The 14,109-nt window shown below is 52.2% G+C and overlaps 4 protein-coding genes across 4 annotated transcripts; 2 read left to right on the top strand and 2 right to left on the bottom strand.

Moving 5' to 3' along the window:
* Positions 1-465: 465 nt before the first annotated feature.
* HER10_EVM0003938 (macrophage migration inhibitory factor) lies at positions 466-3,369 on the top strand. Its single transcript, XM_035473599.1, has 3 exons — positions 466-1,856; positions 1,912-2,307; positions 2,361-3,369. Exons 1-3 carry the CDS (start codon positions 1,467-1,469, stop codon positions 2,730-2,732), a joined length of 1,158 nt encoding a protein of 385 aa, XP_035335887.1. The 5' UTR covers positions 466-1,466; the 3' UTR covers positions 2,733-3,369.
* Positions 3,370-3,462: 93 nt separating this feature from the next.
* Positions 3,463-6,454, top strand: HER10_EVM0006594 (gtr1 g domain containing protein). Its single transcript, XM_035476176.1, has 4 exons — positions 3,463-3,978; positions 5,212-5,312; positions 5,371-5,472; positions 5,533-6,454. The coding sequence occupies exons 1-4, from the start codon at positions 3,973-3,975 to the stop codon at positions 6,389-6,391; spliced, it is 1,068 nt and encodes a 355-aa protein (XP_035336137.1). The 5' UTR covers positions 3,463-3,972; the 3' UTR covers positions 6,392-6,454.
* A 2,098-nt stretch (positions 6,455-8,552) lies between these two features.
* HER10_EVM0004458 (anaphase-promoting complex component Cut20/Apc4) lies at positions 8,553-11,659 on the bottom strand. Its single transcript, XM_035474102.1, has 7 exons — positions 11,231-11,659; positions 10,851-11,178; positions 10,215-10,800; positions 9,453-10,163; positions 9,343-9,400; positions 9,141-9,290; positions 8,553-9,078 (listed from the first exon to the last, which is right to left on the bottom strand). The coding sequence occupies exons 1-7, from the start codon at positions 11,460-11,462 to the stop codon at positions 8,741-8,743; spliced, it is 2,403 nt and encodes an 800-aa protein (XP_035335940.1). The 5' UTR covers positions 11,463-11,659; the 3' UTR covers positions 8,553-8,740.
* Positions 11,660-11,942: 283 nt separating this feature from the next.
* On the bottom strand, positions 11,943-13,966 carry HER10_EVM0012763 (adaptor complexes medium subunit family protein). The gene is made up of 5 exons (XM_035482149.1): positions 13,870-13,966; positions 13,370-13,813; positions 13,111-13,313; positions 12,252-13,059; positions 11,943-12,198 (listed from the first exon to the last, which is right to left on the bottom strand). The coding sequence occupies exons 1-5, from the start codon at positions 13,870-13,872 to the stop codon at positions 12,109-12,111; spliced, it is 1,548 nt and encodes a 515-aa protein (XP_035336696.1). The 5' UTR covers positions 13,873-13,966; the 3' UTR covers positions 11,943-12,108.
* Between the last annotated feature and the right edge of the window lie 143 nt (positions 13,967-14,109).

Below are 14,109 nucleotides of genomic sequence, written 5' to 3'. Positions count from 1 at the left end.
AGACCGATTTAGGCGCTGCTACATTCCAGAGCGGCCCTCGTGTACTGAACCCTGAATCTGTGGTATCCAGACTGCCTTTGACCATGTCTCTGGCCCATGCCACATTAGCACTGACGGCAGCGGGAAGGCTCCAGACCTGCGGAATCCCAAGCAATCTCTCGTGTCGCAGACATGTAGCTTGATAAGTTGAGGGCTGCAGCGGGCAACACTGCCGAGAATGGCAGAGGTAAGGTATGAATGAACGAAGGCACGGTAGGATGATTGCGGGTTTCCAGGTTGTTCATGTCGTGTGCCACCCACGTCCAAACTCCACGGTCGCAATCAACGGAGAACCCTGGCAACACACACGCTGTAGTCCAGCCGTAGACAGCTTTAGGTAACACGGCCATGCCTCGCCTCCAGACATCGCGTGGTCAATCAACATGAGGTGCAGCCCTCCCACACATTTGCTCTAGAGTAGTTAAAGTAGTTTGTTACCTGGCCACATAAGTTACGGTCTGCTACCGAATCTTTCCCATACCAAACGAAGTACTAGATGAGGCAAGTAGCCCTACCTACGTAACGCACCCTGAACTTAGAGAGCACCGGTATCCAAGTGAGGCAAAAGAAGATGCGAGCTTGGGCAAGCTTCGTCCAGTCCAGTTCAGTCCAGCCCGCTTTCTTTCTCCATCTTTCCTCCTTCCGTTCGCTCTGATCGACCTGTCTTGCGTTGAAACCGGGCTTCGTCAAGTGGGAAGAAAGGCGTAGAGTGCGCATCTGGCCTTGGCTCTTTCCGTTTTCAACCATTTCCTCGCGTTTCTGGGTGGCTAACCGCCTCTGCATCGATTCCGTCCCAACGACTCGCGTCCCCATAGCTCCTCCGGCTGACGACCAGCAACAGCTAGCACCAGCCATCTTCACCTCATATAATAGTCCCCCGAGTCACCAGGCAGTCGGATTCTGTTCTTTTTGTTCGCTCGTCCAGCTGTTTGTTTCCCGTATCAAACACCCTCGGAACTCCGCCTGTATTCCGCCCAGCGCGTCTCGTCCCCTTGCCACATTTTGTAAGATCGGCAAATCGACTTCTATCAGTGGCTGGTCCTTTGCATCGACCTTCTGCGCCTCTATCATCCTTTCGGCGACTGTTTCTAGCCCTAGCCGCCTCGAGTACGAGAGACTCCGTGCGCGTCGACCGCTCGACCTATCTACACTGCACTCTTGACAGCTGAACATATTACGCCAAGTCCAAGGGGAATCTAGTCGTCCAGACTTGCTCAGTTCGCTAAACATCACTCGACGATAGCGGTTGGTCTCTATTCGGTACGTGTTGAGCTAGGTGGTTTATGGGCGATGGACGACACTAACACGGCCGCTACTAGTGAAAGACGCCGTTCCCAGACAGCCACGTCTGATACATCAGCCCAATTCTTAAGCACTGTCGAAACACCTTTATCTCAGCTTCGGGCCTTCGAACATCGTCGCAGAAAATGGCTGACCCTGTCTCCCCGCCTTCTTCCCCTCCCGCGGATTCTGTCACCCCTAGCACGACCAACTCTCACCCACCCGTCACCCCCGAGAACAAACGTCTTTCGCAGGTCGGCGGTATGTCTTTTGCTGAGAGACGGATGAGTCGTCGTCCCTCCACCGCACCCACTCCTATTGTCGAGGGAGACGGTCTTACCAGAGACGTCATTCACTCTTTGCCCGGCGATACTCGCAACAACAACAACAGAAAGTCCAAGACGCAAGCCGACATGGCCAAACGCCGCAGCTCTTACTACGAGGAGGCTTTCCAGGGCGATAGGGAGTCCAATGTGATCAAGGACCGCGCCTATGCCGAGGCCATCGTAATGGCAGAGCTTCGCACCAACGTCATTGTATGTGCTCTCCTCGGGCCACGAGTGGGGAATTTCAACTAATTAATCTTCCTAGATCAACGACGAGTTCAGTTTTATCACGGACTTTTCATACCAGCTGTCGGTTAGATACCAGCGGCCAGTGACTTCGATCGTGGTCAACCTGCAACACGGGGCTTGCATGCTCTTTGGAGGTACCTTTGAACCGGCTTACACCATGTCGATCCACGCATTACCGCTTGAGGTCGGCGTAACCAAGAATAAGAGGAACACGGCTCTGCTTCAGAAGCACCTCCACGAAGCTCTTGGCGTTGCGCCTGTCCGTGGATTCGTCAAGTTCGTCGAAGTCCCTGCGGAGAACATGGCTGTTAATAGCAAGACAACCGCTTCTCACATTGCAGAGATGACCGGCGAGGAGGAAGAGACCATCGCCGAGCGCCGCGGTCGCAACCGCAAGAGTATCAGTGGCAAGGTACGTACTATGAAAACCATGGGTCAATATGAGAGACACTAACAGGCTTGCAGTCCATGTCAGCTCTGCGCCACGGCTCCATTGTCGGAGGCAGGAAGGGCTCTGTCTTTGACTTTAGAAGAGACTCTGTTGCTCCTCGCAAAGATTCAGTTATGCCTCCTCCTCATGAGCTTACTCCCCCGCACAGCGCAACCGACGCGCCTCCGATCCCTCCCATCCCTGAGGCCCACGCCAACAAGACCACGGCCCCGGTTCCCGATGAGAAGTCGGATGCGCCTATCAAGGAAGTGGAGAAGGCACCCACCAACACTTCGGCATCTCTCAAGAAGTCCAAGGTGGCAAAGCGCAAGAGCAGCTTCGTCACTTCCCTGTTCTCTCGCTCTCCAAGGAGCACGCCCGCGCCCATGCCCACCGTAGCATCGTAGACGGTGGCTCTACTTCCCTCTCCCAACTGAAGTCCCTCTTTCTCTTTGTTTTGTATCGTGCTCATTATCGGATCTAGAGCAGTGGTCAAATTGGAAACTTGACGAGGTCAAGAAACAGAGCATTGCATCGATAAAAAGGGAGACGGAGTTCTGCATTACAGCCCGCTCGGGCATGCTGGAGTCATAGTCTTGGAATTCTATCATTTGTAATCGTATCTGTTCTGTCTAATAGTAGGAGTTATGATTGGGAGACAGACTGATCTGTACTCGTCTCAATCAAGCTCGTACGTGCCAAAACTAGGCATTCACTAATTATATCAAACTGATCATTAACCTTCCTTTGGACCATGTTCTTCGTCTTCTCAGTGGCATCCAAGTAATTAGCCAATAGCACTTGAGATATCAAGTGCTATAACTTCTTCGGTGACAGACTGTTTTGCAAATGCTTGCTCAGTCGACGTTGTCCGAGTCTACCGGGCATCATGAAGCCCTGTTGTAAACCTGTATGATGAACTTTGGTATGGACATCTCATTACCGACCTCGTCAACTCGTCAATTGAGGTGGTGGTAAATGCAAGCAAAGCAAGTATGCCTTTTGCGATGAGATGAATGGGGTGACAGTCCAGTCTGATTGAAGTAGGTAGGTACGTTAGTACCCTGGAAGCTGTAAGGTGGGGTCTCGCTTAAATTGCCAGCGCTGCCCACTCAAACGCGCTCAGCACAGGGTTCTCATCTACCTACTCAATGTTTACCTTATCTTATCGCTGCTCCTGCATCGTCATTTCTCCCCTACCACCTTACCACTTACGCAGTACGGATACCTTGGTAGTGTTCGATTGCCTCGCCCGCCCGCCCGCCTTGCCCGCTCCACACGTCTGATATGCAACCTGGAAACGGTCACGGCATACAGACACGCATCCTTTGATAGGCCAGAACCTCTCTTAACATCCCGTACCCAAACGAAACAGGCTTCTTTACTCAGCTTCTCTACAACCACTGTCGGAGGGTCGGAAGGGGTTTTACCAAGCAAGAGCGCGGCACGTATTTTCGCACCTGCCTGTGTCAGAGTCCATTTCGGGAAACGAAAGGGTCCTATCAGCGGCCGTCGCTGTGGAGTGAGGCGACCCAACAACGACTGAGACTCGACAACGATTGACCTGCTCAACGGCGCAAAGCAGGCTCGTCTCGTGTACAAGACGACAGGACTTCAAGGAAACAATTTGGGGAGTCTTGGTGGAAAATGGAAGTGAGTTCCTGCAAATTTCTTAATGTGGTGTTCCTCATTCCCTGCCCAACCTACTGTGGCTCTTTTTACCCTGCCTTTTCATGCATCCTTCACACGCCCTCGGTGAGGCTTCGACACACGAGTCCCGAATACAAGACGAATCAACCAAATGACGATCCGAGATATGCCGACTGAGGTTTGGCTCTTGGTTCGAACGCTCCATAGCAGACCCAATCTCGTTTGAGGAGACAGATTCACTTCTTATACGGGATGGAAGTTCTGAGCGACTCGGACATTGTCAGCATACGCAACGCGTCGGCCTTCTGCGTCACCTCAATGATCATGCTAGGGAGGTCATCGGACAACAGGAGAGCCAGCATGGTTCGTCCGCGGGAACGGATAGTCAAGTTGCTGTCCCTCGTCAGATCAAGCGGGAAGGGCTGAGCCACGGTGTCATGGATGATGTGGTGTCTGTACGACAGTAAGATCAGCATCGAGTCAAAGCTGGTTCAACACTCATGGGCATCGACGTATGATTCTTCTCGAAAAGGAGCCCGCATGAACGCCAGCTTTTTCTCAACTTTCCGCCCCTGCTTTCCAGTCACGTTTTCTGTTACGAAGATGCGCCAGACCTCGAACCGGCAGATCTCTCCTGCGTGTGCCCGTTGATGGCGGTCGTATTCTTTCGACGTGTCTGAGAAAAACAAGCTTTTCAGATTAGGATATCTTGGAGAAGCCGCAAGCGAGTTGATGCGAGGGTTTGCTGGCAGGTCAGCCAGCGAAGCGGAAGCTTTCAGGGCCTCGCTGGCAAAAGTTTCGTTTGAGAGACTCGCCTCGATTCCCGTCACGGATCGTTGTCAGGCTTAAGATCCGGTCGACCTCATCAAAGATTACGCGCAAACATCGAGTGTCCCCTCGGTCTGTGGCATCCATCTTCCCGAGACAGCAACAAACAAAGAAGGGCAAGCAGTCTACAGCGTTGCGACAAGCCCGGCGAGACTATAACTTGCTCACACTCAAGCCCTCGTGACTTGTCTGTATACACGAGTTATGCATCCAAGAAAGCTGGTTGCCTTTCAGCACCATTTCCCGATCCCCTCCCCCCCTTGCGAAATGAACAAATCGCCCCGTTCTATAGATTCCATGCTGTCCCAAGCGGTAGATGGCTTGGGTGTTTCTTCTTACGGGGGCTCTTTGCGAACAAACGGCCGTTTAAGTCCAGCTAGGCTAACACTCCAGCGTGTCTACGATCAGAGTCAAGGAGTGCAGCCGCAGGATGCGAGCAAGATGGTAGAGATGCCTCCGGGCCCCCCTGCAAAGGGCAAGCCCAGACTCCTTTTGATGGGTCAGAGAAGGTATGTCATTCCTCCATGCCGGTGCTTCATATGGATTGCATACTAATTACAATGGCAGGAGCGGCAAGTCATCAATATCGAGCGTCGTCTTTCATAAGCTCCCGCCAAATGAGACGCTTTTTCTGGAGTCGACAGCTCGTATTCAAAAGGACTCCATGGCGTAAGGCCTCAAACCAAGCCAATGTGAAAAGCAACCTATCTTACTAACTATCTTTATCAGATCCTTCATGGACTACCAGGTCTGGGATTTCCCCGGCCAGATTGACTTCTTTGAGAACCCAAACTTTGACATGGACGCCATCTTTGGCGAGATTGGCGCCCTCATCTGGGTCATTGACGCCCAGGACGACTATCTCGAAGCCGTAGCCCGCCTCAACGCCACGGTCCTAAACCTCCAGCGCTTCTACCCGAACATCAACATCGAGGTCTTCATCCACAAGGTCGACGGTCTCTCGGACGACTACAAGCTCGACATTCAGCGCGACATCACCATTCGCATCCAGGATGAGCTCTCGGACCACGGTTTCGAAAACGCCCCCGTCACGTTCCACCTCACGTCCATCTATAATCACTCCATCTTTGAGGCCTTTTCCAAGGTCATCCAGAAGCTCATCCCCCAGCTCGGCACCCTCGAGGCCATGCTCACCAACCTGTGCCGAACCTGCCGCTTCGAAAAGGCCTACCTCTTTGACGTGCTCTCCAAGATTTATATCGCCACCGACTCCGCCACGGCCGACATGGCCTCGTACGAGATCTGCTCCGACTACATCGACGTCATCATTGACATCACCGAGGTCTACGGCTCCTGGCCGCGGTCCGACGGCCAGCGCAAACGTCTCGAGGCCGAGCCCTGGAATGCCAAAGTCGAGGACCAGGTCGCGTGTAACTGGGCCGAGAGCTGCATGGTCCTGCACGACTCGCAGCGGCCTATCATGCTACGCGAGGTCGATCGGTACCTGGCTCTCGTGGCGATTATGAAGGAGGACTCGTATGACCGCATGCCGCTCGTCAATATGAATGTGGAGGCTGTCGTGCAGGGCGTCACGGAGTTCTTTGAAATTACAAAGTCGAGGAAGTGAGCTGGCCTGGAGGGCGTGTGTAGTCTGTAGGGATTGGGCATGTGTTAGTTAGCCACATGCGGCTGTGGTATAGCCATGAGGCTTAGAGATATATACATTATTCCTCCTCGACGTAACTTTCATGCCTCTTGGCTAGAACTTCATGTGACTAATCGATTCAAGTGAGAGTCTTTGGAGCTGGAACTCCTACGTAAAACAGTTTAGCGGGAAATATGAATAGAGCAGAGAGAGGTCTTACATTAAGTATATCGCCAACTCGAAAATGCACGTCTAAGAAGACTGGGTCTGGCAGCGCGACTCTGGGGTCCTTAGAAGTGAATTCTACTGATTCGGGGTAGTTCTTGAACAGGCCGTAGGCGGGATTCCATGCGCAAGACCAGCGAATGTCGTATTTCGTAGTCTACAAGGGTTCAGTTGCGATTCAAGCGTTTGACAAAGACGATGATGATGACTTACCGAACCATGTTGCTGCTCGAACCCGAAATCGAAATACCCGAAATCGCAATGGACCTCTGAATTTATCGTGAACGCGTTGCCAGTCTGATTGATGGTGTCGGGTCCGATTTTTCCTTCAAGTTCCGGGAAGTATCTCCACAGCGCCCACCAAGTCTTTGCATTCGCGCGAGCCTTGATATTTCGTTAGTAGTATCCCATAAACTGCTAGATGGCGCCAATGCCTTTCCGATCCTGTCTCGCTCATATACGCCTGCGGATACTTTCCCAAAAGGGCGGATATTGGAGAAAGACTGGAGACGGATATACTGACGCATCTAGCAGTTGATAGGACAGCAAGGTGACTTTTCTATCAAGATCGAAAGGTCTTACTTACCTCTTTCGCCGTCCGCTTGTCAGAATCCCCAATCAAGAAGGGAATAATACGAACGCACTCCAGGGTACTCATACGGCCCTGAGGCATCATCTGGCCAGAGAAATTCTCTTCCACCCACCCCCTGTCAAAATACTTCGTGACGACACATTGGCCGCCGTCCCGGAGGAGGCAGTCCTGCCTCAACTTTGAATCACAGACATACGACTCGAGCTGCTCGAGAAGTGAATCTGGGCTGTCTGCTTCGGAACTCGAGGACACGATGTCGTCTTCCGTTCTGCGCTCTGAGTGAGTTTTGACTTGATAGTTGTAGCTAAGCGTCAGCTTCGACTCGTAGCGGGGATAGAGCATATAACATACGAGGTATCAAGATAGCCTGGACCAGAAAGTCACGCAATTGCCTCAATTGGACCGGACTGTGTCTGTAACACATGATCTCCGAGAGCAGAACTAATTGTCCCCTGAGTGGGAGTTTGTCTGCAAAAAGACGAAGTACTTGGGTAGTGTCGTCCTGTGTCCCGAGGGGGGTGTAATTCGTGAGCATCTCTAAGACTTCGTAATGTTTCTTGGCCCAATGTTCAGGGTCTGATGATGCTAATGTCAGCTGGCTGTCAATGACGGAGCTGGCGTCTCCATCTCCGTCTGGGTGGTTGGCAATCTCGTCCATGTCGTGGTTGAGTCAGTATTCGAACATGAATACTGTCTTGAAGAAGAGAGACTTATCGGCTGTCGTGATCGTTAGGTTTTGGCAAGTCCGTACGCTGTGTGCCGCCTGCTAACCGAGACTGACGAATGTCTCCGAAGAAGATTTCTGTCATCAAATCCTGGGGTATGGTGGGCAAAGACTTTATGGGAGAAATCACTCCTACGGCAGTGAGACGGATCCAAATATAGGTCTCACTACATATGAAAAACGACTCTTCAAATAGGGAGTCTTCGTAACCTTGGTTCTATGATGTTTATCTCCGTAAACTTAGTCCAGCACACAGCTAACTTATGTGCCTTTCTAGAGCACCTGAAAGCACCTTCTGGTTCAGTAGAAGAACAAGATTTATTACAACCATCCAGGACCTTGACAGATCGTGGCTGAACTTGCCGCCTTTGGAAAATTTTATGGTAGCTAGACCAAGAAGCCCGTTCCACGCTGTCAGGGCACCTTGTTGTCGAGGACATCCAAGCGATTTTCGTATAGAGTCACAAGTACGAGAATGCAGTTTGAATAAAACAGTGTCTACCAGCAGTTCTGCGCTTGCCAAAGTTCATGTAGAAAAAGGAGGGCTCGTGCAATGCTTTTCCCAGTCAAATACTCTCAGTCACTCATTCACCTACCCCAAGTCATGAAGCAAAGGTAATTTTCTCCCTGTACCACTCTGATAAGCCTACTCTCGATGGAACAACTCATCTAGCCTGGCAGCTTCTAGCCTCCGCATATCCAGCACAGCCATGCGTTTCTTGCTGCGCGGCGTAAACCGCTTCGGCGGCACCCTGAACATGTTACCCGGCGACAGGGGCACGGGCAACTTCTAGTCGCCGCGTGCCGCTGCCGCTGCCGTTGCCGTAGACGGCTTTCGCGGAGCGTCCTTGTCATCATGGCCGGACGCGAGGCTGAAGACCCTGTAGACCGAGCGGTTGGCGCCGAGGAGGCACACGCGTGCCGGGACTTCGCCGCGGGCGTTCGTGACATTCTGTACGTCCATCCGTATCGGCGTGAAGGACTGGTCTTCGGGGAGTGTGGTCGTGATGAGCCCTGTCTGAATTTGCTTGGATAAGGGTGTAGAGACTGGTAAGTTGTTCTCTTGGTAGGGAACATAGTTGATGCCGGGAGACTGAATAGGTACCATGATAACATTGGCGGGGTTTCCTAGGGAGAGGTTTAGTGGAAGCCTTACTGATGAGCTATAAGATATGCAGGTCTTGGTGTACCTTGTCTGTTCACGAGCAGGACTAACGTAGTGCTGTCCATGAACTTGACCTCAGCGATCTTGCCATTGTCTACAGATAGAGCAGCAACCGTCGTGGCAACGCTGCTGCTGATACCGTTGATGATGCGGATAGATGTTCGGAATATAAAGACTATCAAGCTGTTAGTGTGAGACTCGGCTTGCTCTCGCGAGAAAGCACTGACACTCTTGGTCGCGGCCCTCTTCAGTCAGGGCGGTAAAGGTGAGGCCATCAACTTCGTCCTGCCAGAATGTCAGTTATACGGGTTGACAATGGTGAAATTTTAAGACTTACGTCTTGTCGTTCTGAGCACATGGTAGAGTCAATTTTTGCAATTTTCTGGCCCAATCCGATCTTTGTCGGCTGACCAAATCGAACGCTCCTTTTTTGTGCCTCGGCAATATCCTTGAAGACTCCATTTACGCGGACAGTAAGGTAGTCGACGAGGAAGCCAACGTTCGGGAAGGCCTTCAAATATGCTTGTCCCTCTTCCTGACGTTTGAGTTGGGTATCTAGCTCTTCGAGCATTGACGTTCCGCTTTCAGCTCGTTCCCAGTTCGCCGAGTAATCGTCTGTGGCTACTTCGTCCAAAAATATGGCCATGGGGCTCTCGACAAGGTAGCGCTGCACGTAGACAAGAACCTTGCTGTTCTCCATTGTAGCCTCCTTCTCTGTCAGTTCTTCGCTCGCCGAGTTTGGGGCCGCAAAACGGTCAATCTGGAAGCGCATCCATGTAGAGAAGGCATGGAAGAGGTCCAATTCGTCCATGACATTCAGGAGAATCTTGTGTCCAACCATGGTGAGGCAAGACACGATATCCATTGCGCGAGTGATCTGGGCCACAGAGAAGCCAATGTCGTCGCGTGAGTCGTAAAACTGAGCAAGTCCACGGAGGCGGCTGAGTATGATGGCACATCTTTCCAACGACGGGAGTAAATTTTCATGGATCAAACCACGCAGGTTCTCCAGTCCTGCCGTCACAGCCTTATCCCATCGTTTGTGGCCCTTGAGATGTTGTCAGCAATGAATCACATCGCGAGGAAAGCGTCTACTTACGCGCTCAGCTAGACTGTCGACCAACCATTCTCGGAGGGGCTCATGCGCATGGCCAGTGACAACCGTATGGAAAAGAGCTTGAACAATGTTCGTCGGCCCATGTGCTATCTGTTCCAAGTCTCCCTCGACACTACGCAAGAACTTGGACGGCAGTTCTCTCGTGTTCTTATACTCTACTTGCATGTGGAGCTGTGTCTGCTTCACATAACGCAGTAGCTTCTGTAACGTAGTGAGTTTTGACGCCAGGAGAGAGATGTTGATGGGGGATGAGGGTATAAAGGGCAGATCCATGGGAACCAAGTATACTGCCTGGTCGTTGTCGGCTGAGGATTTCAGGAGGAGAGTGTGAGTGGAAACTTCTGGATGAGAGGCATGTTGGATGAGCTGGAGAACGCCTGGTCTGTACATGGAACTTGGAAGCGTGTATCGAAAGTCGCCGATGACGAAGGAATCATAGATGCTGAGATGGAGGCGCCCATCACTCGTGCCTACCACCATGACGAAGACTTGGTCGCTATCCTCTGTGTTGAAGGGCTGGAACAGGAAGTCTATGCCAGTTCTTAAGGTGAACACCAGGCCGTCTTCCCTAAAGCCACAGTCAGTAACAAAATATGAACCATGGTAGACTTTACTTACCCTGCGCCGGCACTGGAACTAGGTAGAGGACTGATATTTGGCAAGGCAGAGTCTACTTCCAAGAAGGTGAGTTCTCGGGGTAGATCCAACGGGGCCGGGCTGCCAGGCAAATTCAGCTCCTCTGACATGAGTTTTTGCCATGGCTGCGCAGGCGACTGCTGGGCCTTCTTCTGCGGCCTGCCCACAATGTTGCGCGACCAACCGATGTGAGTGATGTTTGGCGTCGCTGTGTCATCTCCACAGACGCGAATGTGATGTGCAGCCTTGTTGTTCTCCAGGCCCATCAACCTCACGTATCCGTCGCTCCAGCCAACAGCAAGGAACTGGCCTGTGATCAAGTTAAAAAAAGTTCCATAGATATATCGAGTGCATCTTCGTACCGTCTGGTTTCCATCTTACAGCTTGGGGCTCCGGAGCCTGTTGACCGGGCTTCGCGAACTGGTGGATTTTGGACACAACGTGTTCCCTTGGGCGGTAGATCAAAAGGTTTTTCCCGTGTGCGTCCCAACTGACCGAGAGGTCAACCGTTGGGTTACTGCATGGGAAGCCTTCGGCGACGCGGTGGTCGAACTTGGTATCGCTGTAGTGCCGTAGCTGCATGGCTTCATCCATTTCGGATATACGAAGCTATCCGGATTGACAGGGGAGTGGTGACGCCTCGAAGGACCATTGCTAGTCCCGTAGGACGATTTGTTGACAGAAATTACCAGATGTTTGGTTATTGACTTTCAGGAAATCGAGCTGTGCAGTTCGTACTCCAATTAGGTATCGGCGAATCTGCTTCGCGCAAATAGCCGTTGTTGTTTGGAAGGTTCACTCACGACTTTTACAAATGTAGAAGTGAGTTGAGGTACATCAAGCAGGTACTCCGTACCTCTCAATCGAATGTCCGTTCTGTGGGAACTGCACCCAAGGTTGTACCTGCCACTGACAAGGATGAGTTAGCGCCCCGCGCAACACTGTCACCGCAAGACGTGGTGGATCAGCACCTTCATCGACATGGAACACTTTCTTCCCAGTGCAGCAGTAAATTCCAGGGCAAATATGATGTCAGTCAACAAGATAAATAACTTCTTTTACTCGAGGCTTTCGCATCCCCTAGACTCTCTAAGATACGTTTCATTTCATGCGGCCAAATATCATGGCCGTTTCCCAGCACCGCAAGTCAACCCGCTGTTTGGAAAACTCATCGGTTGGCGCCGAGCTTTTGCTACCCCTGACTATCCCGCTCCAATCTCAATCTACAAGTACCTGCATTCTATTCGATTAAGAAGTTGTCTGCGTGAGACTTAATCTCCTTCGAGAAGGTAACCTCCTCGTCCTCTTCAATCAAAGAGACAGTGGTAACCTATTATGTGCATTAGCTTCCTGGAACATCAAACTGCCAGAGTCGTGACTTACATCAACATCGATGAAGGGCGAGGTCTTTGAGAACCTGACTGTCATTGGGAAGAAGTCGTTCTCGTCATTGGTCTCGGCCTCGAACTCGAAAGAACCACTAGGGTTCTCGTCCGAAACCGTGCCAATGTTCCACTCCAGCGAGTCGCCAGAAACCTCATACGAGGCATCAAAGCTCGATACCACAGGTTCACTGGCCTGGTAAGGGATGATCACGCTAACGTCCTTCAACGTGTCCCCGCCTGTCAGCTCGTACTCGACGGTCATGTTGTACTTGTCTGCATCCTTGTTGATCCAAACAGTGAATGTAATGGGGCAAGCGCTGGTATCGTCCGCCTTGGCCGTTGCTCTCCAACGCAGAACGCCGACAGACTGGTTGGTAGGGAAGCCACGCGCAGTGTTGCTCATCTGGATGGTCTTGGAGCTGTTGAAGAGGTTCTTGTCGACGTTGGGGTGGGTGCGGAACTGAGCACCGTGGGAGGCATTCGCAGTCAGGTTCAGCTTGACCTTGGTCAAGCTTGGGTCCGAGATACGAAGGTTCAGGTCACCGCTTATCGCAAGGGAGTTTAGCGCGCCCTCTCTCGACAGCTTAGCACTAATAGCTTCGTTGACCACGATGTGAATGGCGTCCCGGTCAAGAGTAGAGGAAACACGAGACTCTGCCGCAGGCTCGGGAACGTGAGCCGGGGTTGGCGTAACAAGCGGAGTATCATCAACTTCGGCCCCCATCTCGCCTCGAACGCGCTCGAACATGTCGGTGGTCTTCGACTTCTTGCCGAGTTGCATACCCTTGCCCTTCGGGGCACTCAGCCTGTAGATGTTAGCCAGCAGCCCCCGCCACGCATATCCAAGGGTCACTTACTTGTTGAAGGTCTTGTTCTTCTCAGCTTCGTACGAGTCGTACGTATCCGTCGGGGTCGGGCGCGTAGGGGGGGTGTAAGTCGGGTAGTTGGGTGTTCTGGGCATTCCACCACCAACACGGCCAGCTCGAGCCGACTCTTTCCGCTGCATCTCCAGCTGCTTGGCCTTCCGCTTGCGCTCCTCTGTCGCCTCCAGCTCCTTGTTCTATTCTCACAATCAGTATCATATATTTCAACGTGCTGGGTATCGGCTAGACGGACTCGTGCGATGATCTCCTGGATCCGCTCCTCGTGACTCTCCATCTCGAGGAAGGTCTTGATCTGGCTGATGGTCAAGTTCTCGCGGTATCCGAGCGTCACCAGCTCATCGAAGGCGCTGAGAAGTTCGTATGCATTCTTTAGAATCTCTCTCTCGTCGAGGCTCTTGCATGTGCTGGTCACAACCTGAGCGAACAGGTGCAAGGAATCGATGTCTTGGAGAATGTTGGATTGGCGGTTGGTAATGAGTACCATGTAAAGCTCGTCCAGGGGCTGATAGACAAAGCGCACATTGTCTTGTTCAACGGTCGTGTGTTGGGTACCGCTGTCGGCGAGCTTCGGGAAGGACGCGAGGAGGGCTTCAATGCGGGATCGTGGCATCTCCCTGAATTGGCGGGAGAGGACAGCTTTCCCGCCGCGGGTGCAAATCGAAGCTGCGAGGACGACCTGAAGAAGTAAGCATGTCGATACGGAAAGTGCAGCAGCCAAAAGGTTCCTCTTACCATTTTGACGGAGTATGATGACAGGTGTAGGACGAATTGGAGATGTAGGTGGACTGTCGCAACTCGACTTCAAGGTCCACGCCGAAGGAGGGACCACACTGGGAGCTTGAATATTGAGGTCGGAATTGTGAATCTGGCCAGTGCACGGACCATGTTACCTTACGTACAGCAGCTAAAGCTAGTCCAAAAGTGGCAAAGCGGCAGCTGCCTCCAGAAGGCGCGTCAACCTGCGCTTACGGC

This window comes from Colletotrichum scovillei (genome assembly GCF_011075155.1).
Source record: "Colletotrichum scovillei strain TJNH1 chromosome Unknown Contig00003, whole genome shotgun sequence".
NCBI classification, from domain to species: Eukaryota; Fungi; Ascomycota; class Sordariomycetes; order Glomerellales; family Glomerellaceae; genus Colletotrichum; species Colletotrichum scovillei.
This window is presented reverse-complemented; position numbering and strand designations above follow the sequence as displayed.

Excerpts from the sequence above, each read along its gene's own strand:
- HER10_EVM0012763 (XM_035482149.1), bottom strand. Across the intron at positions 13,314-13,369 it reads TCCAGGAGATCATCGCACGA|AACAAGGAGCTGGAGGCGAC; the intron begins GTCCGTCTAGCC and ends TTGTGAGAATAG. Across the intron at positions 12,199-12,251 it reads CGCCCTTCATCGATGTTGAT|GTTACCACTGTCTCTTTGAT; the intron begins GTAAGTCACGAC and ends TGCACATAATAG.
- HER10_EVM0004458 (XM_035474102.1), bottom strand. The coding sequence starts at position 11,462 with ATGGATGAAGCCATGCAGCTACGGCACTACAGCGATACCAAGTTCGAC. Across the intron at positions 9,291-9,342 it reads AGAGGGCCGCGACCAAGAGT|TCTTTATATTCCGAACATCT; the intron begins GTCAGTGCTTTC and ends ACAGCTTGATAG. Across the intron at positions 9,079-9,140 it reads CCTGCTCGTGAACAGACAAG|GAAACCCCGCCAATGTTATC; the intron begins GTACACCAAGAC and ends ACCTCTCCCTAG.
- HER10_EVM0006594 (XM_035476176.1), top strand. Across the intron at positions 5,313-5,370 it reads CTTTTGATGGGTCAGAGAAG|GAGCGGCAAGTCATCAATAT; the intron begins GTATGTCATTCC and ends TTACAATGGCAG. Across the intron at positions 5,473-5,532 it reads ATTCAAAAGGACTCCATGGC|ATCCTTCATGGACTACCAGG; the intron begins GTAAGGCCTCAA and ends TATCTTTATCAG.
- HER10_EVM0003938 (XM_035473599.1), top strand. The coding sequence starts at position 1,467 with ATGGCTGACCCTGTCTCCCCGCCTTCTTCCCCTCCCGCGGATTCTGTC. Across the intron at positions 1,857-1,911 it reads AGCTTCGCACCAACGTCATT|ATCAACGACGAGTTCAGTTT; the intron begins GTATGTGCTCTC and ends TAATCTTCCTAG. Across the intron at positions 2,308-2,360 it reads GCAAGAGTATCAGTGGCAAG|TCCATGTCAGCTCTGCGCCA; the intron begins GTACGTACTATG and ends ACAGGCTTGCAG.